The sequence below is a fragment of the Phascolarctos cinereus genome, unplaced genomic scaffold (assembly GCF_003287225.1).
Source record: "Phascolarctos cinereus isolate Bilbo 61053 unplaced genomic scaffold, phaCin_HiC Scaffold_5;HRSCAF=322, whole genome shotgun sequence".
In the NCBI taxonomy this organism is placed as follows: Eukaryota; Metazoa; Chordata; class Mammalia; order Diprotodontia; family Phascolarctidae; genus Phascolarctos; species Phascolarctos cinereus.
The window spans coordinates 437,096,139-437,123,342 of record NW_027555958.1 but is presented as its reverse complement, the minus strand read 5'-3'; the positions used below and the strand labels follow the sequence as shown (position 1 = coordinate 437,123,342).

At 36.1% G+C, this 27,204-nt stretch overlaps 1 protein-coding gene across 1 annotated transcript in view; it reads left to right on the top strand.

Annotated features, from left to right (window-relative positions):
- The window catches only part of COL24A1 (collagen type XXIV alpha 1 chain), a 353,333-nt gene that overhangs the window by 90,585 nt on the left and 235,544 nt on the right, over positions 1–27,204 (top strand). The window contains 8 exon segments of the mRNA XM_078155798.1: positions 952–1,005; positions 4,602–4,646; positions 14,465–14,518; positions 16,815–16,859; positions 22,803–22,856; positions 22,941–22,985; positions 23,299–23,352; positions 23,760–23,813. Coding sequence (XP_078011924.1) covers positions 952–1,005; positions 4,602–4,646; positions 14,465–14,518; positions 16,815–16,859; positions 22,803–22,856; positions 22,941–22,985; positions 23,299–23,352; positions 23,760–23,813 — 405 coding nt within the window.

Sequence of the window (27,204 nt, the reverse complement as noted above, 5' to 3'; positions counted from 1 at the left end):
AACAACTTTTGGCACAGCCTCAGAAGGACAGTCTCAGAGCTGGATGGGGCTCAGAGTGCATCTAATGTAGCCCCTTCGTGAACAGGAATCCCATGGCAGGTATGCATCCTCCAAGATGCAAAGATAATCAGATACCTCCTGCTCCATTCAGAGAGAGCTTTAATGGTGGAGGAGTTCTCTTGAGATCAAGCTGAAATATGACTCTGCAGCTTCCTACTCTTTTGCCTAATTCTATCCATTAATCAGTCTGATCCCCCTTCCATGTGACAGCATCTGAAATGCTTGATGTCATCTATCTCCTGCCTCCTCGTCTCTCTTCTCTAGATCACAGTCCCAATCACATCATTTAACACCTTCCTTCTTGATACCCTCCTCCCTTTTTAATTTCTACTCATTCATAAAGACCCAAAGAGTCCATTGTCAAACCCAATATAAGCTACCTCTAGTGACCTTTCTGAATCTGACATCAGATAGTACCTCTTGCATACATCACTCACTTGGTTCTCAGTATATGCTGCCTTGTATTATGGGTCATCTTTTTATATGTATGTCTCCTCCACCTAATTACACTCCGAATCTAAACAGAGGGTCTAGATTATCCATTTATATGTATAATCGCCATAATACCTAGGCCAGTATAAATTTGATAAATTTATTGATTAATCTGTATTTTCTGGAATAGAAATAGGGAAGATTGAAATGATGCTGTCTCCTTTTTAATTTGCCATTTCTCATGAATAGAAATGAGATTATGTGTAGGCATATTATGTCGTATTTATATTAACATTTTATTAGTAAATTATGTTTAATTATATGTATATTGATAACATATATTGTATTTGACTAATATTTATATTATTAAACTATATTTTAAATAATATTTATTTTAATAAATTATATTTTTATCAATATTTGAATAAAGCTACTCAATTTTAACTTATTTTATTTAAGGGCTTCATTGGGTCCCCTGGCATGGTAGGACAACCAGGACCTGAAGGAGAAAGAGTAAGTTTATCACTTTTTTTTAAGTTTGTTTTAAAAGTAACGTATTTATGATGACTATAGTACATGAATTTACAGCATAGGGCTACTTGTAAGTATTCCACATTGGGAGAATAAAATAGTTTTTTTTCCAACACAAAAATGGATTAAGAAAGTAATTTATAAAAGTAGACTTTTCTTCATGTTCAAAATGATTATGAAGATATGCTTATAATAGTTATGGTCCTGTTTCTGCTTCCACCTTGAAGCCAGCACATCTACCTGGCCTAACTATCTTCATATCTAAACAAAGCCATGTCTAGGGATGGGGTAACCTTCACAATAGATAATGGTGGTAGGAAGGAGGGATAACAGTGGTAGGGAGAAGGGAGCAAATATTCCTTAATATAAGTAATGTAAGAAGGAAGCAGCAAAAAGACAGGGGAAAAAAAGAGTCAGGTAATAAACATTTATCATGTGCCCATCTCATGCCAAGCACTGTGCCAACGGCTGGGAATTCAAAGAAAGGCATAGAGTACCAAGTCCTAGAATATTGAATGTTGTCCTTAGTAAATTCTACCACTTGTAAATATTAGTTTAACTTTTCAGGTTGGAAAAACAAATTGAATGAAAAGTGCATATTGCTGAGATGTAAAGCATGCAGTTGGAGTGACAGCCCAGTGAGGTCATGTTTTGTAAGGATCTTTGCAATGTGAAGAGAAACTCAGACATTCCCCAGGATGTTGGGTGGACCCTCTGTGGCAAGCTTATGAGAGGCTATAGATGTGCCACACAGGGTAGGCAAGAATATATCACTTGTGATATTCATCACTGGAGGAAATTTCCATTATCAATGAGATCACAGATCCACTTGCATACATATATGTATACATGTACATGTATATATGTGTACATACATATATGTATATGTGTATACATGTGTGTATGTTTATACATATATGTATATATAATGTGGATATATATGTATATAAAATGAGCTGTAGATTAAGAATCTTTGAGCTTGTTCTTTCTACTTTACAAAACTCTTTTATGCTATTTCTATATAATTTAGTTAAAAGAGGAAATTATAAATTGAAGGTTTGGAGATTCACAGAAAGATATGGTGTGGAGAAGTACCAGGAGAGTGTCCACCATAGTACAGTAAAGAACACTATAGTAATTGAAGTCAGAAGAACTGGGTTCAAATCCTAGCTCTGTCACTACCTATATGAACTTGGGAAAGGTATTTAATCTCTCCAGGCCTCAGTTTCCTTATCTGTAAAATGAGAAGGTTGAACTCAACAACGTCTAAGATACCTTCTAGCTAAGTGAGTCCAGGAATCCCCACTAGAATATTATTGATCGATCCATCTAGATATGCATATGACACATAAAATACATTTTTCATACACGCCTACTATATGCAAGGCATTTTCTTAAATGCCTACCAAGTTCTGGGGATATGAAACAAACAATAATAGCCTCTACTCTCAAGGAACTTACATTATACTGGGAATATAACATGTAAACACATAAATAAAAACCAAATCGTTTGAGAACTGAGAGCACTAACATGTAAGAGCATCCAGAAAGCCTTTCCGGAGAAGGCAGTGCCTGAACTGAGGAATGGAGGAAGATAATTGGATTTGAAAAGGCTGAGCTGAGAAGACAATACGTTCTAGGCATGGAGCACGGCCTGTGAAAAGCCACGGAGATGGAAGAGAGGGTGCCAGATTTAGGGAGCAGCAAGTCACTTATTTGGTTGGAATGTACAATGTGTGAAAGACAATATTACAATACTTGGAAATGTAGGCAAAATGCCAAACTGGCCATAGGGATCCATTGATGGTTTTTGAGCCTGGCAGTTGCAGATCTGTATTTTAGGAAGATTAATTTGGCATCGAGGTAGACAGACAAGGGGAACTGGAAGTAGAGAGAAGAATGGGGGTTTTATAACAATGCAGTTCAGAGGTGATGAGGACCTGAACCAGAGTGGAAGGTTGGTCCATGTGAGTGAAAAGAAGGGAAAGAGATATCTTGGCGACAGAATCAGCCAAGCTTGGGGCATGCAGATGGAGACGTCCAAGTAGGCAGTTGATTGTTGCAGCACTGAGATCGACGAAGTGACCGAGCCCTAAGACATCCACTTAGGAGCAAGAGTGAATGAATAAAGGCGCTTGTAAGCCAACTGGTGGAGGGGTGGTGGGAGGGACTCCAGGGAGGACTGTCGCCCACCACAGCCTCGGATTAGTGGATTGCTGGCTCCCTCTTAAGTGCGGGGCTGGCCTTGGAGCGGGGATGCGAGCAGGGGCTGAGCTTCTGCCACTGGTGGTCTTTGTTTTCCATGTCTCTTCTTGCTCCTTCTTGGGTCCCATACTATGAACTCATAAATGAGCTAGCTAAGGAGGAATGACTAGAATCTACCAATTTTCACCACATTGGATGTACCATCAAATATCTGTTCTCATTTCCTTGCTTTTGTTCTGTTAAAGTTAACTTCATAATTAGGCTGAAATCTGCCCCGTCTTACAATTCTGCAAGGAAACTCCCGTTTTTCTGATAGAAACTGATAGAAGTAAAACTCTTTGGGGTGGGGGGATTTAACTCATTCCTTAACTTAATAGACTTTTCCATAACCTCAAGTTGATAAGCATTAACAAACACCTGCTGTGTGCCAGGCATTGTGTTAAGCACTGGGGTTACAAAAAAATAGTCCCTGCTCTCAATGAGCTCCCAATCTAATGGGAGATGCATGCAACTGTGTTCAAACAAGCATCATACAGGATAAAATGGTGTGTGGGGGGGTAATTTCAGAGAGCAGGTGCTAGAATTAAGTGGGACTTGGGAAAGGCATTATGTAAAGAGTGAGGTATTGGCAAGGGTTTAAGGAATCTAGGAGGTGAAGATGAGGAGGAAAGAAGTTCCAGGCATGGGAGACAACCAGTGAAAATGCCTGGAGTCTGGAGATGGGGTATCTTTTTTGTTTGTTTGTTTTGCTAGGCAGTGGGTTAAGTGACTTGCCCAGGGTCACACTGCTAGTAAGTGTTATGTGTCTGAGGCTGGGTTTGAATTCAGGTCCTCCTGAATCCAGGGCTGGTGCTCTATCCACTGCACCACCTAGCTGCCCCGAGATGGGATATCTTGTTGAAGGATCAGCAAGATGCTATTGTCACTGGATCACAGATTATGTGGAAGGGGATAAGTTTGAATGAAAGATGCTTGTTTTTATTTTCATTTTTTAAAATTCTGAATGGTTTACCTCAAATCCATGTAATTTTTGTTTGGCATGATGTGAATTGTCCACTTCAAACCCCCTGAACCAAACTGATTCCTCAGGCTGGGCAAAATAACAGTTAGATATTATACCTGATTTGAATTCAGCCCCAAGATAATAAAACACATCCAATCCTTTCAAACAAGAAAAGATATAAAATAATTTTCTTTTTTCAAAACTCCATTAACTTCCCTCTTTACTCCCCTCCCCAAAAGCCATCCCTTGTAACAAACTTTCTTTTATTGTTATGGGTTTTTTTGTCTATTGGAAGTAATTTAGTTACTCAGGACAAAATATTCATATGAAATGTCATCTCTATATTATCTATGTATCTATATCATTACAGGGAGTTCCTGGACCACGTGGAAGGAAGGGTCCAAAAGGAAGACAGGTAATTGGTCTATTTCTAACTGGTACTTTAGATCTACTACCTTCTAGTTCTTCCAATCTATTAAAAATGTAAATATGTATTCATTTCTTTGATATCTTACCTCCAAAAGGTTAGGTTTCTATTACATGAACAGCATGAACCAATCATTTCATTAATAGGGCAGCTAGGGGGTGTGATAGCTAGAGATCTAGACTTAGTGTCAGGAAGACAGTTCTTCCTGCCTCAGACACCAGGTCACCAACTGTCCCACATTGGGCAAATGACTGAACCTCCTTTGACCACAGTTTGCTCACTTGCCAAGTGGGGATAATGATAAAAGTCCACCTCACGGGGTTTTTGAATGAATCAAATGAGATAATATTTGCAAAGCGCTTTGCAAATCTTAAAGCTCTATGTAAATATTATTGAATCAATATTAACTAGAGTAATACTATTACGAGGTACTAATATTGTTATACTTATTATGAAAGTCTAAAGTTTTAAAATATTTTTAAATGGAGAATCATTAACCTCTTGGTTCTTAACCATCAAAAGCAGCTAGGGTGGTATAGTATAGGGCAGTTAGGTGGAGATAGGACAGCTAGGTGGTTCAGTGGATAGAATGCTACATTTGGAGTCAGAAAGATTCATGAGTTCAAATCTGGCCTCAGATACTCTCTGTGTGACCTCAGGCAAGTCATTTAACCCTGAAAGGAGCTGGAGAAAGAAATGGCAAACTGCTCCCATATCTTTGCCAAGAAAATCCCAAATGGGGCCGTGAAGAGTTGGACACAACTGAACATCGGCAGATGGTATAGTGGATAGATCTCTGGGCCTGGAGTTAGGAAGACCTGGGTTCAAATCCTACCAACTATAGCCTTGGGAAGGTTACTTAACCTCTGTTTATCTCAGTTTCCTTTTCTGTTAAATGACGATGATGATATCTACCTTCCAAAGTTGCTGTGAGGGTAAAATGGAATAATATTTGTAAAAATCACTTAGCACAGTGACGGGCACTCAGTAAGCACTATATGAATGCTTCTTTCCTCCCACTTTGATTGTAGAAACTGATTTCTGTTGCCAAAAAGGTTAAAAGATCAATAAAAAAATATAAGTTTTCATTGTTTTTAAATTGATGGGGTTTTGTTATTTTTGTTCTTCAATCGTTTCAGTCAGGTCTGACTCTTCATGACCCCATTTGCGGTTTTCTTGGCAAAGAAACTGGAATGGTTTTCCATTTCCTTCCCCAGCTCATTTTACAGATGGGGAACTGAAGCAAACAGGGTTAAGTGACTTGCCCAGGGTCACACAGCTAGTAAGTATCTGAGGCTGGATTTGAACTGAGGTCTTCCTGCCTCCAGGCCCTGTGGTCTATCCACTGTGCCACCTAGCTGCACCAAATTGATAGGTAAATACTAGCAACTAGGTCCTAGCCCAGATAAGTTAACTAGGATTCTAATATTTTTTGATTTAAATATATATGTATACATACAAATACACATATATGTGTGTATCGTGTGCGTACATGTGTATACATTCATACATACATATACATACATGTGTGAAAACTATAAAGGATTTTTAAAGATTTTACAAGTAAATCCCTGGTACTGATTCAGAAACTGAGATTTTGAGGTTAACCTCAGATTATTACATAGTTAGCTAGTGGATAGAGAGGACTAGAATCTCCGTCTCTTGGTTACCAGCACCATGCTGTTTCTACCGTGTCACATCGTCTCTAAAGTTATTCACTAACACAAGAATATTTCTGTAATGAAAACAGATCATAAATCTATGCAGCATGGCTAAGCATCATTTGCAATATGTCTGGAGGTTCTCATGCCATATTGGACTCTACAAAAGAGAATGGAGTTTTCTGCAACAGATTTTCTACAGTCTCTGGTGTCTTTGAAGTGACATACTTTGCTTTTCATAAAATTGTGGTAGAGATTCTCATATAAATTTTTGAAGGTGGAATTTTTGAGATTCTTAATGAGCTTTGAAAAAGTGACTAAACTAATTAAAATAACTCAGAAAACTAAACTTGTTTTCTTGTTTGATTGCAATGATTTTACTTAAAATTGATCTTTCCTGCTTAGCTATGAAATGATGTTGGATTATTTACTTATGCTAGTTTTCTAATTCACACAGATCCTGCATCTTAAATCTTGCTAGATATTTTAATTGATTCTATCACTTGACTCTATTCTCTATTATAAGATTTAGGTTCAACCCTACACAAAATTGTAAGCCACTCTCCCTTTCTGAACTTCTTCCTTCACTGGTGACTCCTCCACTCAAGTATCTAGTGGTATTATTTTCTTTCTCCAAAAAGGATCTGATGAACTTATTCACACCAAAATGTCGCTAAACTCTATAAATAAGCTTCAGTTGTTATTCAGTCCTTGGAAAACTTTAAGTCTCATAGTGTGAACTAATGTATTTGTTATTATTATTGCTGCTGTTGTTTTCATTTTATTATTATACATATCTAAATATTATTATTACCAGATATTTGATTATTTATCCCAAGGATATTTTAATTTAGAATTTTTACCCTTGTTGCTTTGAAAAGTGGTGAAGACTATGGAACCTGAATATAATTAGTTTAACAGAGAACCAAAGCTTAAGCCAAAGGAATTAATCTTTAATAGTGGAATTCCAGAAATCAGTGGTTACTATATGAGATACCTTGATAAGCAGGACCCTTTCCTGGCTCTCTTGAAATAACACCGTGTTTGTGACCAATTATTATTCCATTTACTGAAAATGATGGGCAGTGAAGATTTTTCACTAAGCTCGAGGATTTATAGATATTATTATAATTCTTAGCTTGCCTCTATATTACACAATTATCCTCCAGAATTCCCCAGTTCAGAATGAGTTTTCTATAGAGAGGTCTGAGAGAGGAAGATAAACATATAGAAAAGCCGAAATGATTACTACGGGTAATTTCTTCATATTTGTCCTGGCCTGAACATTAGAAAATTGGCCATATTTGAACGCTATAAAAGTATCCCCTTTTGTAATGAACGAGGATTCCTAGAAAAGCGATTACAACTCTCAGACATATGTATCCCATTTCTGTCTTGACAATGTTTGTACTAGAAAATGTTCCTGGTCCTATAATATGTCATGTACACTGCATGTCCTCATACTTGCATTTTCCATTAAATGGTTTGGCCTTGTTTATGAGGAAATTTCTCAACTTTGGTTGCTATTCAAACTGTGTTCAGGAAAGCCTCATAGATGACTCTGAAATGTTAGCCCATGTGACAATCACAGTATCACAAAGATTAATTTGTCTTTATAACAAATGATTTCATCTTCTAATGTGTTGACTACTCAATTAGCATATGTGATAGTGTGAATTATTCACTCAAGGAGTCTTGTATTTCATTTTTTAGGCAACTTAGATATTCTAGCTAGAAATATAGATGTATTTCATTTTTAAGTATCCAAATTAAGGGATAAGAGAATAGGGATACGGATTTACAGCTGGAAGTTATATTAGAGATCACCCAGAGTAACCCCATAATTTGACATACAAGCAAACTTCAGATGAGGGAGGATAAATACATGGTTTAAGGTCCCACAAGTCTTCAAATTCAGATCCTTTACCTTGAGATGAAAAGCTCTTTAGCATATCACAATGCCTTCTTCATCCATACTTCTATTCTCATTGTTATAAAAAGTACTAAAGCATGTTATCATAATAATTTGTTGTACATTTGGATATTTAATTATTCATATAGAATACATATTCCCTTTTAAAATGAAAGGATTTGATATAGTATTATGGGAAGAGTGTTGAAGTTGGAGTCAGAGTAACTGTATTCAAATTATAGCCCTACCATTGTGACCTGGGGTGAATCACTTAATGTCTTTGGATCTCAGTTTCTTCACTTGTAAACTGAGGGGTTTGTACCAGATGATTTCTAAGAAATAACTAGGTGGTGCAGTGGATAGAGCACTGAGCATGGAGTCAGGAAGATATGAATTCAAATCTGTCCAAATGTGATTACTAGCTAGTGACTCTGGGCTAGTCACTTAACCTCTGTCTGCCTCAATTTCTTCAACTCCAAAATGGGGATCACAATAGCACCTACTTGTTTGGGTTGCTGTAAGGATCCAATGAAGTCATATTTGTAAAATGTTTAGTACAGTACCTGGCACATAGTAAGTACTTAATAAGTATTTGTTTCTTTCCACCCCTCCTTCCTTTAAGAGCCCTTCCATCTCTAAATCTGTTATCCTAATACTGAACACACACACACACACACACACACACACACACACACACACACACAAAACCGAGTTATTTATTTGATTTTAGGCTACCATCCTTTTAGGATTCACTGTCCTGATTATTTTATGAGGTAGACTGTTATATCTTAGCATAATGTGTTTCTTCATCACAATGTTTTTAAAGACTTCATATGTTCATATTTGTGGTCACCGAGTCAATAAATGGGAGTATGTTCTCATCAAAGAGGTATGCAGGTTTGCAGAATTTTCTTAGGTCAGCTGATAACCAATTCAAAATGCTTGTCAGTTAATAATCAGTAGGTATGCATAACGCTCTAGATAATATTAACATACCTGGCCTTCACCAAGAGAGATATTTCATTGTCTTTCAGTTGTTCAGTCATGTTCAACTCATCGCGTCCACTTGGACCACAGCATGCCAGGCCCTTCCATCCTCCACTGTCTCCCAAAGTCGGTCCAAGCTCACGTTCATTGCTTCCATGACACTAACTGTGTATCTCATCTTTTGCCGTCCCCATCTCCTTTTGCCTTCAATCTTTCCCAACATCAGGATTTTTTCCAATGTGTCCCATCTTCACGTTATGTGGCCAAGATATTTAAGCTTCCACTTCAAGAGTTGACCTTCCACTGAATAGCCTGAATTAATTTCTTTAAGTATTGATTGATTTGATCTCCTTACTGTCCAAAGGATTCTCAAAGGTCTTCTCCAGCACCACAATTTGAAAGCCTCAATTCTGCAGCACTAAGAATTCCTTATAGTCCAACTCACAGCCACACATTGCTGCTGGAAAAACTATAGCTTTGACAATATCGACCTTTGTTGGCAAGGCATGTCTCTGCTTTTTCGTATGCTGTCCAGACACCATAGCTTTCCTCCCAAGGAGCAAGTATTTTTGAGTGATCTTCGGTTCCATTGAGCCCCAGAATATTATACATCCTTCCTAGTGATACCCGTGATTCCTCAGAAGAAATTCTCCTAACAATCCTCACAGGAAAAACACAATGTATTTTAGTGATACAGATTTTAGTGATCTAGATTGTATTTGGGAAATGGACAGTGCTTCTCATAATCCAAACTCCTCTTGCCCCTCAATCTCATGCAAAAATCCATCTTCCTAATGCAGATGTTTACCTGTATGGTTGTGAATATTAGAACACCAAAATTTCCAGAGGATCAAAGTTACAGATAACTTAAGGCAATAAAGACGCCTAATAAATACAAGCAGACTGTAGTATATTTTTGGAGATGGCCTATGGCCAAGTAGCAGTCCAAGGAATATAAGTAAGGAAATGCATGTTCAGTAAATGAAGTAGAGGCCAGTCATGAAGTGAGACTGAAGTATGGTAGATAGATATATAAGGACTACAGTGGTACCCATACAATGTAAGATGGCCTAGAGCCATCCAAGGCACTGTATTGGTCACCTGTAAAGGGTCTAAGAAAGAACAGGAACAAGATAGAAAGGAGTGCATAGATGCGTCTTTACCAGTGAAGCAATACTTGCAGCAATGAGATCTCAAATCCACTGAAGCATTGTAATGTGCTTAAGTACTTTGATTAAGGCATTTTGCCATGATGCTGTGGTAAGAGAAGTTAAGATCAGCTAACATGTCACATTATTGTCTGGTCATATATAACAGTGCTTGGAGATTTTTCTTGGAGGTTTTCTCCATCACTTCCTAGGATTAGTTATCATTTGCTGCAAAAGATAAGCTAATTCAATTCAAAAACCATTTATTAAGTGTTTACTACATGTAAAACACTGTGCTAGAAGCTGGAAGATGTTTGGATCTGTAAGAACATTCTGACGATTGTAATGGCTTTCTTTGGTTAATTGGGTTAAATATTTAAAGAAGATGAAGAAGTGGTTTTTGTTTAGCACATACTCACCTAGACCAAAGAGTTAGGTGCCTAGAAAGGTACCAGTGAGGTCCCATTGTCTATTCTCTTTTTATGCATCCTAGAATATAGAAGTTCAACCAAATTTCAGTCTTTATTATATCTTAGATGAAAATGAGTCCATCTTAATTTTTGTTAATGTTTTCCATATGTCTCAATGATTTTATTTTACATGCTTCCCAATTTCAACTTGAGAAACTTTGAGTCAGAAGATTCAAATTTTAGAGCTCTGGGAAAAGAGAAACCTGGTTCACATCTGAATTGTGCCTAACCCAAACTAGTATTTTAGCTTTAAAAGAAAAATAACCATAGATAGATTCATGATATAAGGGAAAGGAAGATGCAGTGACAAAAGAGTCATGTGGATTTAATAACTTCAAATTCCACTTCATCTTATCAAAATCCAAATAGCTCCTCATTTAGGATGTGTTTCCAAACTTCCTTCTCTAGTCTCACAGCCAGGAAAATCTGGAGCTGCTAGAATTTTACATGACTGTCAGATTAACATGATCATCAGTCACTTCCTCACATTAAATAAACCATGCAAATTGGCATGACACATAGGCCCAGCCTTGAATGAATTTAGTTCAAAATTAACTTTTTAGGAAAGAAGTTAACATCTTTATAGCCAGTTTGGGACTCACTCTCCATAGCACCTGGCCAACAACAGACTGCCAAAATGTAGAGAGAGTTCCAGGATACTTTTAAAAATTCTTTTGGGTAAAGAGAGTAGTGAGTCAGATCTCTATTGTTTGTTGGGATAGGAGATTTTACCCAGAAGAAAACCTTGTAAGTCCACATCCCCAGAGCTCTTACTCTTCTATTGGAATCACAAAAATAGCAGGAGTCGCTCTCCAAAATGGTGGGAAAATAACACCCTTAAAAGGATCAAGTGGTGGGAATATTAATTTTCTTAAATTATAGAGAAAATTATGAGTAAGCAACATGAAGAAGTTATTAGAAAATGTAGGTTAGAGCCATAATTTTCTTAGCTCTTGTCTTTATGTTGGAAAAGTCAGCTTTAAGTAGATGCCATGTACGTTGGCTCCTAATCATAGTGTTAAAATTTCAGAGTAAAGTATCATTCTTGACATCTGTTATTTGTTTCTATCCTTGGCCCAAGATTATTTTAAGTATATATCACAAAGTAGAGTTTTAGATAAATGTTTTACAAGTCACTTGAGAGGCATTTTTCTTTGTCCCAGAATATAACTGAAATTATTTTGATCATAAAGAATTCAGCACATTTATATGACAATTTCCAAAGTTTCAAATAGTCTATTTTGTCAAACCCAGTAGAAACCTCTGAATTGGCAGAGATTCATATTACATATACCTGTATGATGGGGGTGTATGGAGTGTTGAAGAAGGAAGACTAGCACCTCTGGTCTGAGGGCTTGCTCTTTTTTGGGCCTGCTCATCCAAAATGGTGTCTACCTGTCACTCAATTCTCACCTATGGCTCTAAGAAGCTATAGCATGTGCGGTGGCCACCCCCAGTAAACCACCTAGGCAGACAAGCTAAACCATGTTGAGGGAAACCAATAGACCTCAAACCTATTGGTGAGTTAGGGGGTCTGTACAACGATTTTAATTCTGCAAGTCTTTTTTGATCTTAATCCTACTTTTTTGCTTAACATATTTTTTCAAGTATTACTTACACATTTTATAGGAGACATACTAAAGATAAGAAGTTTTGAAAACTTACATCATATTTTTAAAGTCACTTCTAATTTTCTAGATTTATAACAATGTGTAGAACTCAACAAACATTTATTAAGCCCTATGTGCCAAGAACTGTCCTGGAGATAAAAAGAAAGGCCCAAGAGGTCAAAAGGCACTATTGGAGTTTAAGAAAGGGAATGAGGAGTGTGTGTGTTGTGTGTGTGTGTGTGTGTGTGTGTGTGTATGTACACATATACATTCTTGCTAAAAAATAAAATGATGTAGCTAAATGAAATGGTGCCTCATTGGTCCTTCTTCAAGTGGCATATAAAATATTCAGTGAATTTGTTTCATTGTATTACCAAAGGTAACAGGAAGCATCATTTCTTGGGACATTTGGTGATTTAGAGTCAATCTTCTGGCACTTTGGGTGAATCTTCAGTGGACGATTTCTGGAAAGAAATAGACAAGAACTATATAGATTAAGAAGGAATATAGGACATGTAATGGGTATTGCTTGCATTACCAATGGGCAGGGGAAGATCTGGATAGAGGAAGAGAATTTTGATCTGAATTTTTTAAATGAATGTTAAATAAAATTTAAAAAGTAAAAATGAAAAAGAATGTTAACATTTTTAATTAAACAAACAAAAAAAAAAACAAAACAGGAGTTCTAGTCTCTGCCAAAAGAAGTACCAAATCCTAATGAGATCACAGATCAGTTTAAGTATACATGATCTTTAAAGCTGATGAAACAATTGGCATAATAAAAATGAGCAGCTAGGTGGTGCAGTGGATAGAGTGCTGGGCTGGAAGTCAGGAAGATTCATCTTCCTGAGTTTGAATCTAGCCTCAGGCACTCACTACCTATGTGACCTTGCATCTATAACACAAGCTGGAGAAGGAAATGGTGAACCCCTCCAGTATCTTTGCCAGGAAAACCCCAAACAAGGTCGTGAAGAATTGAACATGGCTGGAAAACAACCCAGCAACAGATGCACCAGTTAGACGTGACTGAAATGACTTTACAACAGCAACATATTCCAAGCATGATGCTTCACAATTAGCATCTGATTTGATCCTTACAACAACCTTGGGATGTCGGTGAGATGATTATCCCCTTTCTTACAGAAGAGGAAACTGAGACAAACAGGGTTAAGTGACTTGTCCAAGATTCCACAGCTAGCAAAGTATCTAAGGCCAGATTTGAACTCGGGTTCTACTGACTCCAGACCAGGAATGTTATCCACAGGACCACCTGGCTACTCAACTCAGAAAGGGAGTGTGTGTATGTATGTATGTGTGTATGTATGTATGTACTATACATGCATGCATGTATATATGCATACCTATACAGACACACCTATATAATACACATTTGTATATACGTCTGTATGTACATACCTATATACTTAACCATTTAATTGTATAGAGAACCTTTACTTCTTCAGTATGTTGTATTAATGCCTTTTTGCAGTGAAGAGTTTTTGGTACAAATGGCTTTCATTTTTATCATGTTTGTCAGCAGCATCAGTGTGTACAGGAGACTATCCCCCATACATTAAAAAGCTTTGGTTATATAGTTTATCTTGAAATACAGCTCAGAGTCACATGATTCTAGAATTTTTCTCTTCTATGAGGTGCTATATTCTTTTATGATATGTGTCTGGTACAAGGTCAACGTGAAAAAATGGATAGCTTGGACATCAGGAGATCAGGACTATGTCTTTCATTCTGCTACTCATTTGTTATATGACTATAGACAAGCTACTGCTGCTGTCTGGGCTTGGTTTTCTGTATTGATTGTACTTAATTAAAATACTTATTATAAAGCTCAAAATATATATTTAATGAAATAATGTTAATATCAAAATATTTTTAAAGTGATGTTAGAGCTTGAGACTAGGGGCAAATTCTCTCAGTGAAAGATGATGTAAAATGATTTTTATATTTTTTCTTCTAATTGAATCCTTTTCTCTTATTTCCTTTTTTTTTTTTTTGGCCAGGGCTTTCCAGGAGAATTTGGAGAACGAGGTCCTGCAGGTCTTGATGGGAACCCTGTAAGTTCAAAATGATGGGTCTTATTTTGCCTTTTTGAATAAAAACCTGGTGTTATATAACTTATATTAGTTATACACAAACATATGTACATATGTATAATTTGCACATATTATATATATATATATATATATATATCATATTCATTCATTCAGCAAATAATTCATTTGCCTACTATTTGTAAAGCATTGCATTAGTTCTTTTGTGAGGGAAAAAGGTATCCTTGTGGAGCATAATAGGTAAAATAAGAAAAGAACACAAATGATATACATAAACATAAATATACATATACATAAAACATGCAGATGAATGGGAAAATACGGGGAAGACCTAAATGCTATGTGTAGTTCTGAATGGGAGTGAGTTACTTCTAACTAGGGAGATCACAACAATAACACTCGCAGCCTCAAATATCCATACACAAATGTCCATAGCTTAGCAACAAGCAAAAGTAATCAAAGGTCCTAATGTAAAGAGGCTAATTTTATCTTGAGACTTGTGGGATGAAAGCCATGAATGGGGTATGGTTCTGAATGGGTATGCCTTATTCAGAAGAAATGCAATAGGTAAAAGGGAGGGGGTGGGGAAAGTATGTGTTTTATGGAGATAGATAAGGAAATCCAGAAACTAGAAGGGAAAGTCTGCTGGAGAACATTTGGGTAAGGATTAATGAAGGGAGAAACAGAAGCAAATTTGTCATCAGGGTATACTACAGACCAGATGAACAGAAAGAGGAAGTAGTTCCAGAAATATCACATGCCTGACAAAAAAACATGATGAAGTAGTGACAGAGGACTTCAGTAATCCTAACATCAGCTGTAATACTTCTTTTGCCAAAAGCAGAGCAATTAATAATTCCTTGATTTCCCTTAATGATGATTTCATGCTTCAAAGGGAAGAACTTTTAAATCTGATTTTCACCAAAAGGAAGCAAGGCTTAGAGGGAAATGAACACTCTATCTTAAACTGGGAGTAGAGAAGACAAGGAAAGCTGGGCATAGTCTGATAATGTTCCCTAGATTTCTGGGAAAACAGATTCCAAAGAGTTCAGAGGAAGGATAGGTAGGATCCCACAGACTAAAATTTTACAAGGAAAGACAGCTAAGGAAAGAAAATCAGAAGACACAAAAACCAAATAATTATGATGCCAGTGAGTTTGACCTTAATTTCTAGCAAAATCATAGAATGAATTATTGAAGAGGTGATTAGCAAACATCTAGAAAAAGAAGTGCTAATCACAAGGAGCTAGCAGGACTTCATAGCAAGTAATAGATGTGTTTGTTGCTGGTTTTCTAATTAATAATAAAAAAAATTTAAAGAAAAAAAACCACTATTCCAGGATAACTTTATTTACTTTTAGACAGTTACTAAACTAGTAGGTGATCAGATTGCATTAGACATGATTTACCTAAGTTTTAGCAAAGTACATGATAAAATATTTCATGCTATTCTACTGGAAAGGATGATTAAAAAACATGAGCTAATTAATAACATAGATGTATTTAGAATTTTTAAAGTAATCAGATTCATAGGGTAGTGATTAGTGGTTCCATACCAACTTGGAAGAAGGCCTCTAATAGAATGCCCCACGCTCTTCACTTGGACCTATCAGTGATTTGCATAAGTGATTATATGGCAGATTATCAGATTTGTAGATAATACAAAGTTGGGAGGGATAGCTAACACACTAGATGACAGCCAGGATCAAAAGAGATCTAGATAAATGATAATATTACAATGACTCTAAAAAGACTAAATTTAATAGTCGTAACTCTAATACTTGGATTTGGAAAATCAACATCGCTAGTATAGAGGCTTGATTAGACAGTTGTCTGAATAAATAATGAGATGTGGAAACCCAAAGAGCTAATGCAGTTTGGGGCTATATCGAGAGGCTTAGGTTCCATGAGTAAAGAGGTAATGAGTCCCCACTGCTCTAGATAAAATGGTGCCATCCAAGATGATGAGGTAAAAGGCCAGCTTGGGGACTATGAAATAACTATAACCATTATCACTACCACCAAAAGATAGCTCAGCAAATACAGAGACTTTAGTAACAAGATCTTGTTTAGAGCAACTATCTTCCAACTTAGATAATTATAGTTTGTATAAATAACATGAGGTTGGGTACCAGTATCGAGAGGCAGGAAGTTTAGCTAGAATAGAACGTGATTTTTAAAAATAGAATTATCCTTGGATCTTTTCCCTTTTTATAGCATATATGTTAAAAAAAAATTAGGCTTCTGTAAGCTATAATAGAATTATATTTAATTCATTTCTATGAATGTCATTTTAAAGGGTTTTGTTGGTGGCATTGGCCCTCCTGGATTTCCTGGACTTAGGGTGAGTACAATTTACTGATTTTTTTTCATCTTTTAATTTAAAAAAAAATCATTGCCTAATATAGATTTGATATAGTGACATATAAGTATTTAGAAGTTAATCCTCAAAATGAGAATTTTTAATCTCATTACTTAGTATCAACCTTGCTCAAATTTATTTTAAAACTTTTTTTAAATGAGAAAGAGAGCCAACCTTGCAGCCAGGAAGATATGGGTCAAAGTCCTGTCTCTGACATGTGTGGGCTTTGTGACCCTAAACAAGTCCTTTAACTTCTCAGTACTCTAAACATACTCTCTAAGACTCAGCTGCAGTGAAGGTGCCATATTGGGTTGGAAAGAGGAGTTCCCTCACCTGAGAGTCCATTATACCAATAAAATCCTTATTCTTAAAGGAGATATACCCATGAACTATGGGCTATAATCTAATGAAATACATGTTTTTTATTTAAGCTTAATATATGAGTGTGTATAATAATGGATTTCCATAAAACTTACTAAAGACTGATCAGTATCTATAAACCTCCAGCCCCACCAAAAACAAACATAAGGTCCTTTATTTTGTTTTTGAAACTCATTGGGTGGAGGTAGATAATGTCTGCTCTATGTAATACTCTTCATGGGTGAAGGGGGAGTCTGATCTTGTATAGAGTATCACTGTGGTGTTTGCACATTCAATGAACTTCATTCCATTCCCTTGAATTTCTTGTATCTTCTTAACCCTGACAGCTAACCAGTTGGTAATCCTTGTCTAATGCTTTCTGAGAATTTTGAACCTGAATTGCACTCCCCAAGCCCCACCCTTTTCATTTATAGACTGATTCGGAGTGAAATCCCATGGATTGAACTTGCTGAACATTCATGCTCATCTCCTTCCTTGATATTTCTGATTTGTGTTTCCTTCTACCTTGATGTCAAATGTACTCCCTGATCAGATCCTGAACCAAGCTCTCTGCTGCTTGCTGGCCATAATAGCCTGGATGAACTATGTCAAATAGACCTTCTCTGCACAAGAAATGGGAAATGAGATTGTACAGACTGGAAGAAATTGAAACAAGAATTATTCAGTGGTATCCAACCTAAGCAAGGATAGGAGCCAGAATTCACTAATATCATTCACCAAAGGGCCATAACATGAATTTTAATATTAATACATAATTCAGTATGTATAATATAATTGAAAAATATTTATATGATCCCATCTCTTATTTAATTTTATATACAGTGTTTTTTTTTCTTTGTGTTTACTTGAAGCTCTACAGAAACACCTTTGACCATCCCTGGGTCAAATAGCACTAGCCAGCAAAAGGATGGGGTTTCTAGTGAAGTTAGAAATCAATTCAATGGACATTTTTATGTGACTATTACATATGAATTATGCTCAAGATACAAAGAAAAAAATGACCAAGTCTGTGCCCTCAAGAACCTAACATCCAATGTAAGTTCATATATTTCTTATGTAAATGATAAACCTATTCAGGGATTCTCTTCACATAAATCTAAACATATTCCTTTTACTGAGGACAGGAAACGTTTCTCTAGAATGCAATATTGGGAAGTTTAAATACTTTCCACCAAAACTCTTATACATATCTTCACCCTTATCAATAACTACTTGGTAGAAATGGTAATAGATTTAGATCTAAAATAAAATATGATTAATTAAGCTTCCACAGAGTTATAATTTTTATTGATGTACTTTATTTTTACATAAGAGACACTGCCACATACATGTTCAAATAAGCCACCCCAAAAGTATTCCCCAAATTAAAGCAAAAATGTCTGAGGTGCTTATCATGACCACTAGTTCATACAATTTCCACTTTTGTAATTTGCTGATTAGTCACAGCAGGAAGAACTGATATATGCATACTTTAATCTTAATTATTTCAAACCAATATTGTCTGCTGACTTTGATTTGAGTTTAATAATAGCTTGTAGTTTTATAGTGCAGTGGGATTTGTAAAGTGCTTTATATACATTATCTCATTTAATCTTCACAACAACCCTGGGAAATAGGTGTTATTATTATCTCCCATTTTACAGAGAATGAAACAGGGTCACATGGACTTTCCTGACTGCAATATTATACCCACTGTGCCACCAAGCTGAAGTTAGCATCTTTTGATCTTTTGTCTATCTTGTTTTGCTCAGGGCATATAGTGGTCTTTTTATTAAGCTTTCTTCATTCTGCATTACTTCATGTAAGGCTTTGGTTTCTTTGTGTATAAAATGGAGATGATAATAATTATAGCACCTACCTATCTCATAAGTTTTTTGTGAGGCCCAAATGAGATAATAGTTATCTATAAAGCTCATTGCAAATATTTATGTAAATGTCAGCTATTATTAATTTTAAGTAATTTAAATGGTCTAATTTATCTTTTTTTTTTTGATGAGGCAATTGGGGTTAAGTGACTTGCCCAGAGTCACACAGCTAGTGAGTGTTGTGTATCTGAAGCTGGATTTGAACTCAGGTCCTCCTGACTTCAGGGCTGGTGCTTTCTCCACTGCGCCACCTAGCTGCCCCGGTGTTTCTTAACCTCATCCAACTTTTGTTTTGTTTTAAAAGACTTCCCCAATTTGTACTAGTGGAAAATACATACATACATACATACACACACATGCACATGTGTATATATGTGTGTGTGTGTGTGTGTGTGTATAAAATAAAGCAATATAATATATGTGTATATATATATCTCTGTGTGTGTGGGTATATACATACACACACACACACACACACACACACACACACACACACACACACACACACACATATATATATATATATATATATATATATATATATATATATAAAGAGAGAGAGAGAAAGTGGGTGAGTTACGCTGAGGTTTGTCTCTTCAGTTATCTTCAGCTCTCACCGGGTAAATGGCATAAGATTCTCTACAAAGTCCTATTCCAACTATTCATCTTGGAATGGATGAGAACCTGAGTCCTAGAAGGCTATGTCAGTGGGTTACAAGGTCTAGAAGGTTCTAGTATGCTGAGAAGGCTTTGGTCATAGCAATGGGCAGAATCTTCTGCTGAAAGATCAGCCTAGCTAAGTGCAGAGTAGCCTGTCACCACCAGGCTGACCACTTGCTGATGAATGCTTTGTCCATGGTAACCCATGGAGCGATCAAAAACATGCAAAATGCTCCCTCAGCGCTATGTACAACTTGGCTGTTGGTACTCTAAAGATGAGATCCTTGTTCAGTGACCTATGGGTACACCTCCTACTGGAAAAAACAAATGTAAAATAAACATGAGGAAGTTTAGGAGGGCACTAGCTTTTAGGGGGATCCAAAAAGGCTTTATGTTGAAGGTAGTACTTGAACAGAGTCTTGCAGCAATGGTTTCTATGAGGCAAAAGTGAATGCATTCCAACAAAGGAGGATGACCAGCACAAAGTCACAGGGATCCACTCCCACATACTTAACAACCTTTCCAGTCTTCTTATACTTTACTCCCTGTCATATGTTCTTTGATCCAGTGACTCTGGTCCCCTTATTGTCTTACAAACGAGACACAGTGCTAAGGAAGCTTGTGTGTGCATACCTCTGCTACAAAAGATATGGAAGAGAAGCCTATATATGTGTGTATGTGTATTACATGTGCTACATATGCACGTGTATGTATTATTAGCTGGTATATTACACATATGCATGTATATGCACATGTGTGTGTAGTGAGAGATCTTTAGATAAAGCAGAGGTTCACACATATACACACATATCTATATACAACTAGAGAGAGAAAGATGTGGCCTACTGAGGTCTTTATAGATCTCTCTCTCTACATATATATGTGTGTGTGTGTGTGTGTGTGTGTGTGTGTACCTCTACTACATCCATATATTTCTCTAAAATACACATATATGTATATACACACATATGTTCACACGTGTCTATGCATACATGTACATATATGTGGACTTCTTTTCCATACTTCTTTTAGCTTTATAATTTTCAAAGACTTATCATAATATTCTTTCAGCCCATTGTGTTTTATGGATGTTAGCTTTTGAACATCTTGAACTCTGAATAAACTTGCTACTGTAATTTTGAGAAAACAAGCTCCCAATTGACAAATTTTTGGATGTACAAGTAATGATGTATTATCATAGCATATCTATTTTAACAAGCTGGAAAGTATTACCCTTTTCCTTCCCACTGTCATGTGTATTTCAGGATTAAACATGTTGGAAACAATCTATCTTAGTTTTACTTCACATTAGGACTTACCCAGAAACAAAGCTGTCTCAAGCATAGTATTTCTCAATATCTCTGTCAAATTTTCCATTCTTAAATGTTGTTTTATGCAGTTATATATTGTTGAAATTGCCCTATTATATTGGGAAGTAGCACAGAAACTTTTATAGAATGAAAAAGGCATCTTTTAAAAGTTTTTTTTTCTTTTACAAAAAAGTGATAGTAGAGATAACATTCAGTAGAAAAGGGACACTTATGTGTCTATTTTGGCCTCGGTTAAAGTACCATCACTTCAATAAACAGTCATTAAAAAACCTACTATGTTCACAATTCTAAGCCCTAGACCTATAATTTGAATCAGTTTACTTATGTTTTTGTTTCTTTTTGCTCTTTTGGTCTTTTGAGGCAGTCAGGGTTAAATAATTTGCCTAGGGACACACAGCTAAGTAAGTGTCTGAAATCATACTTGAACTCAGGTCCTTCTGACACAAGGGCCAGTGCTCTATCCACTGCACCTCCCCAGCTGCCCCAATCTGGCTGCTTCTGAATGAAGAAACTTCATCTACCAATGCAAGTCAGCAAATTCTCTGCAACTTAGTCTTACTGTGTTACCTAAAGCACCTGGAGTTTAAGTCTCTTTCAAAGTCACACAGCCACTGTTTGTCAGAGGTGATGCTTGAACTTAGGTCTTCTTGGCTTCAGAGCTGGTTCACTATCCACTCTGCTACCCTACCTCTCTTGTTAGGGATATAGAGATTTAAAAAAAAAGGACCCAGGATCTGTAAGGAATTATAGTAAACAGGTGAGAATATCACAGGGTAAAAAGTGACTGGAGGAACAGGAGAAATCTAGGCAAAATCCTCTACTTAAATTTAAGTAGAGCAAATACACATCAAACCTAAAAGAGAGATCCCCATCTGATGAAGGTTTAGAATACCAGGAAATAAGTAATTGGTTCTTTGTATCAATTTCACAAATCAACTGGAAGCTCATACAGAGATATAGAAGTATGGAGAACATTGGTGGTGAAGAATTTTATGTTAGAACTTTGAAAAATGTCCAAAAGAGAACTTTTTTTTCTTACTGAATCCAACTTTGAAGCTGGATCATCCTCATATGTTTGATTATCCAGTGGCAGAATAAAATACTAGGATTAAATCAAATCAATAAGTATTTATTGTTCATGGAACTAAGAGATTCCAGAAGAAATCATATATGATAACTTATAATATGGCTTAATGATGCTAGAAAAGTCAAATCATAGCTCAGACGACTACAGAAATGTCACAGGGCAGTGCATGTAATTTAATTACCAAATGAGGGATAGTAACAGGAAACATTATGGGAGATTAGAAGAAATAAAAATTGATTATGGTCTAAGATAGCCCAGGGCTTCCTGGAGGATCTTCACGGACAGGTAGGATTTGGACAGACCAAGAGTATTGCAGATGTTCAAGCTGGAAGGAATGTTATGCAGTCACCTACATTCTAGACTAGATGACTGAGACCCAGAGATGTTCGCTGTCTTTTCAAGATCACAGAAGTAGTAGAGGAATGAGGATTTGAACCTGGATATTCAGATTCCAAATGCACTGCCCCTGCCACTACCACCTCAGCTAGAATGTCTGAGGGGACAAATTAATTTGACCAAAGCCAAGGGTTCATTGAACCATATGTTGTTCATAATCTTCCTGGACACTTAATAGGACTCATTTTTTTAAATTGCCTTGCAGGGCGCTGTTGGCCCCATGGGAGCAAGTGGACCTTCTGGGATTCCTGGGCCTATGGTATGGTTTTGCTTGTTTAAGTGATATCCCTCTTTGACTGATTTATGTTTGCAAGAATGACAGTCAAAATATTTTTCCCCCTAGGGTCTTCCAGGGAATATGGGGCAACCTGGAATCAAAGGTGATAAGGTGATCTAAATATTTCCATTACCATAGAGATAATTCACTTCCTCTCAAATTTTACTTTAAAAAAACCCCTTTTTTAGTTCTTTCACCTTCAAAAAATGTTTTTCAAAACAGCTTTTCCATTTATTTGCCTTCACTTAAACCCTTAGTCATATTTCCATCTTGCTTATGGATGCTTTTCAGTACTATGTGGATCAGAGAAAGATTCACATGTGGTTCAGTTGAATTGATAATTTTCTCTTCATAATACTGTTGTCTTTGCAAATACATTATTTTAAATTCAGTGTCTGCCTATGTATAATACCATATTGTTTAGGGTGAACAAGGCATTGCAGGAGAGCCAGGAGAACCGGGGTATCCTGGAGATAAGGTAATTTTTGTGGAATAATTTCTACATAAATTGACAAAATTCAGTGAAATATAATTTTTTTTATAAAGGCATAATATGTACCTTTCATTAAGTTTATCAGTAAATGAAGCCCTTACATGATTTGGACAACAAATTCACTAGTTTATAAAAATTGTTAAGATGATGTAAGCCTGAATTTTTTGCTTTTCTAATCTTCTTTTGACCCCAGATGTTTTTATACCATTTTGTGTTAGTATATGACAACATCTGAATGAAAAACCAGCGTGTTTTAAATTGCCTTGTTGAAACATATCTCAAATGTTCCAAATGCTGTGATATATTTTGTACATGTCAGTCGCAAATAATGCCATAGCTGCCTTTTGTGGTGTGATGATTGGTCTCTTTCCTGAATTGCTGTTTTCTTCTAGGGAGCTCTTGGTTTGCCAGGACCACCAGGGATGAGAGGAAAGCCAGGACCTTCTGTAGGTTTGAACTTTTACTTTGCTCTTTCTGATTGTATCAGTGCAAGTCATAGCATGAATCTTAATACTTGTTAGTATTAGCGGCTATAAGAGAGTTTCAGACTCACTGGTCCTGCCTTTCCTATCCTCAGTTTCAGGGCTCAGCTATTACAGTACTTAGCTCACATTCCACAGACTATTGGTCCCCAATCCCCTTTAGTCCAGGCAAAAGCCAAATTTCTATGAACCCTAAAGACTTTGGTGGGTTGTGGTATTCCCCTAGATGACATATTACAAGAAGTGTTTGATTTGAATCATATGTTTTCAAACCCGAAAATAGACAATATCTTAAATAATGATTTTTTTTTATTTTTCCAAGTAACTGACAGATTAAGGAAAAAGTTCTCAAGAGAGATACCGTGCCATGCTAACTCTTTTGACCAAGGGGCACTACTTTCTTTCTTTCTATAGTTTCTGGACATTCATTGCTGAAAAGAGAAAGATCTTTTATCTAAGACAACACATTGCCACAAACACAGAACCAGAATTAATTAACAAAATATGACTAACTCACCCATCTACCTCATATACTTTATTTATTTTGATTTATCAACAATCACTTCCATAAGCTTTTGAGTTTTAAATTTTTCTCCCCCTCCCTCTCTACCTCCCTCCCCAGGACAGTGTGCAATCTGATATAGGCTATATATATACATTCCGAATAAACATACTTTCCCATTAGTGATGTTGTAAGTAAGAATTAGAACTAATAGGAGGAACCACCAGAAAGAAGAAACAAAACACAACAGAAGAAAAAAAATAGCAAATAGTATGCTTCGATCTGCATTCAAACTCCATAGTTATTTCTTCTTTGTGGATAGCATTTTCCATCATGAGGCCTTTGGAGATGTCTTAGATCCTTGTATTGCTGAGAAGGGTTAAGTTACTTCATATACTTTTAATGAAAGCATTTTGCAAAGCCAAAACTGTTAAAAAATCAAAGTTATTACTATCTCTACAATTCATACAAACACAGCATGTGGTTCTCCTAAGCCCTCCAGAGAAACAGCTCTTTTTCCTCTCCTGAAAAATTTACACATGTTTCATTTTATAAAGTCATACTAGCAACATTAGGTCAAGGACACAGGCTGTAGAATATTAGCTTTTTAGAAATCCTTGATTTTATCCCATCCCATGCAGCTTCCTGAAATTGTATTTCAAAGGCATCTTCTATGGTTGAACTATCCCAAAAGACAATAAGACATTTCCTGTCAGCCTTTGGAAGGAACCCTCATCTTTAGGGATCATATGCCAATCTTGATAGCTCTGTTTATTTGGCATGAAAGCAGTTTACCCATTAACTTTTGGTAAATCCTGTGGAATAATGAATAATAGCACTCTGGACTTGGAATCAGGGAGATCTGGCTTTAAATTCTTCCTCTAATAGTAGTTTTGTGACCAGGAACAAATGACTCTTTGAACATTAATTTCTTCATCCACAAAATGGGAATAATGATCTGTGGTTTTGTTGTAAGGCTCAGATGGGATAAAATATGTAAATGCTTTATGGAACTTAAAGGGACTATATCAGTAGCAATTATCATCATTATCATCATCAATTAAGAGAGTGAAACTCATGGAACTATAATAAACCAACAAAAGATTTGTGAAATTCAAGGTCACAAGAATATTTTCCATTTTTAGTTGGCCAACACAGTAGGGACTTCCTGAATTTGAAGTAGGTTCTTACTCTTATTTTCTATAGTGATATTCAATGTGAGGGTTTTTCAGGTTTTTAAATAATTATTTCACCACTGTTTGCAAAGAGTGAGGGCAGAGAAGATACAAAATACTATTTAAACCAAACAAGTGCTAAGTACTATTAGTTGAACTCAGCAAACATTTATAAAGTGCCTACTATGAAGGAGATACATTCCCTACCTTCAAGGAGCTTACACATGATTGGGTAAAATACGATATGTTACAAACATACAATGTAGGATAATTTGATGGGAACCAAGGACAACTCTAAGGAAAGTGGTCAAGGAAAATTTGCAAAAGAGTACTCTGAAGGGAGGCTTCACTGAGATAAATCTTGAAGGAATGGAAGGAGTCTTCAAGTTGGAGATGCAGAAGGAATGCGTTCCAGGTCTTGCGACATAATTGCTTATTCAGGTATATGTATGCAAAGCAAATATGTTCATATTGTTTTGTACTGTTTAATCTAAATCATCTTAGCAGCATGTGATAGTGAAAGATCATTGGACTGAATATCAGGAGGTACCTAGCTTCTGGTCCCAGATATGTGGGGATCTCTGGCAAAATCACCTAACTTTTCCTGAATTTATTGTCATTTGTAAAATGAGCAAGCTGAATGTTCAGTAAAACATAAGCTCTTGAGAACAAGAGCTGTTCCACTTTTGTCTTTTTATCCCCTTAGTGAGTGCTTAATAAATGCTTATTGATTTATTGGTTGAACTAAATGATCTCTAAGAGCCTTTCCAAATGTGTGGCTATTATTTTCTTCCCCCTTAGTACTATTATTCAATATGATGCTGTAGAGGAAAGACAAGGTTTGATGAAGTGATCTATTTCTTGTCCCCTTTTAATATCCTACCTTCAAAGTTGTGCTATAATAGAAGAATAAATCAGGACTTAGTCCCAAACATCTTTGTTCTATATAATTTTTTCAACATTTATTTGTGACCCAGTAACAATAAATTAGAAGGTGATTTTTGTCTGGAAACATTACCTTCAAACACTTATTTGAATAATATTTTGTTCAGAAAGAGCAGTTCTCACATTAAGAAACTAACTCTTGCACGTAACCAAGTAACTTAGCACTTCCCCAAAACATTTGTTTACCATCATTGGTAGACCACCAAAGTCATACAGATATATTTACTATATTATATCTCTCCCATTTTTTGTTATTGTTCACAATCCTGCTGTTAATGATGTTATTTCCAAGTGGGCCTAATCTGCAGTGTGTAGATTCTTGTTTAACAAGGAAGAATTTCTTGATATTGGGGTTTGTTAAATATTTTTAAAGGTTAAGGAGGGAGCCTCTGGAATTTCTTTCTCTGGAATTTTTAAAAACAATGGAAATTATCCCCATGGAATACTTAAGAATTATTCTTTTCTTAAGGCAGAAGATTAGACTATACTCTTCAGTGATTCTTCCAGCCTTAGGATAACATGTTTATACGAACAGTTGTGTACTTAGTTTCTGCCATGTATGTATATTGAATATTTCACTATCTTCAAAAGATATTTCCTCAAGAATGTGCATATTTTAGATTAAATCAGAAGGGACTTCAAGAATCAGGCTTAATGAGAGATTTTATTTACTCTCAACTCTTTCATTACCTCAAAACATCTAATAATGATTTAAATAAATTAAAAACAAAAA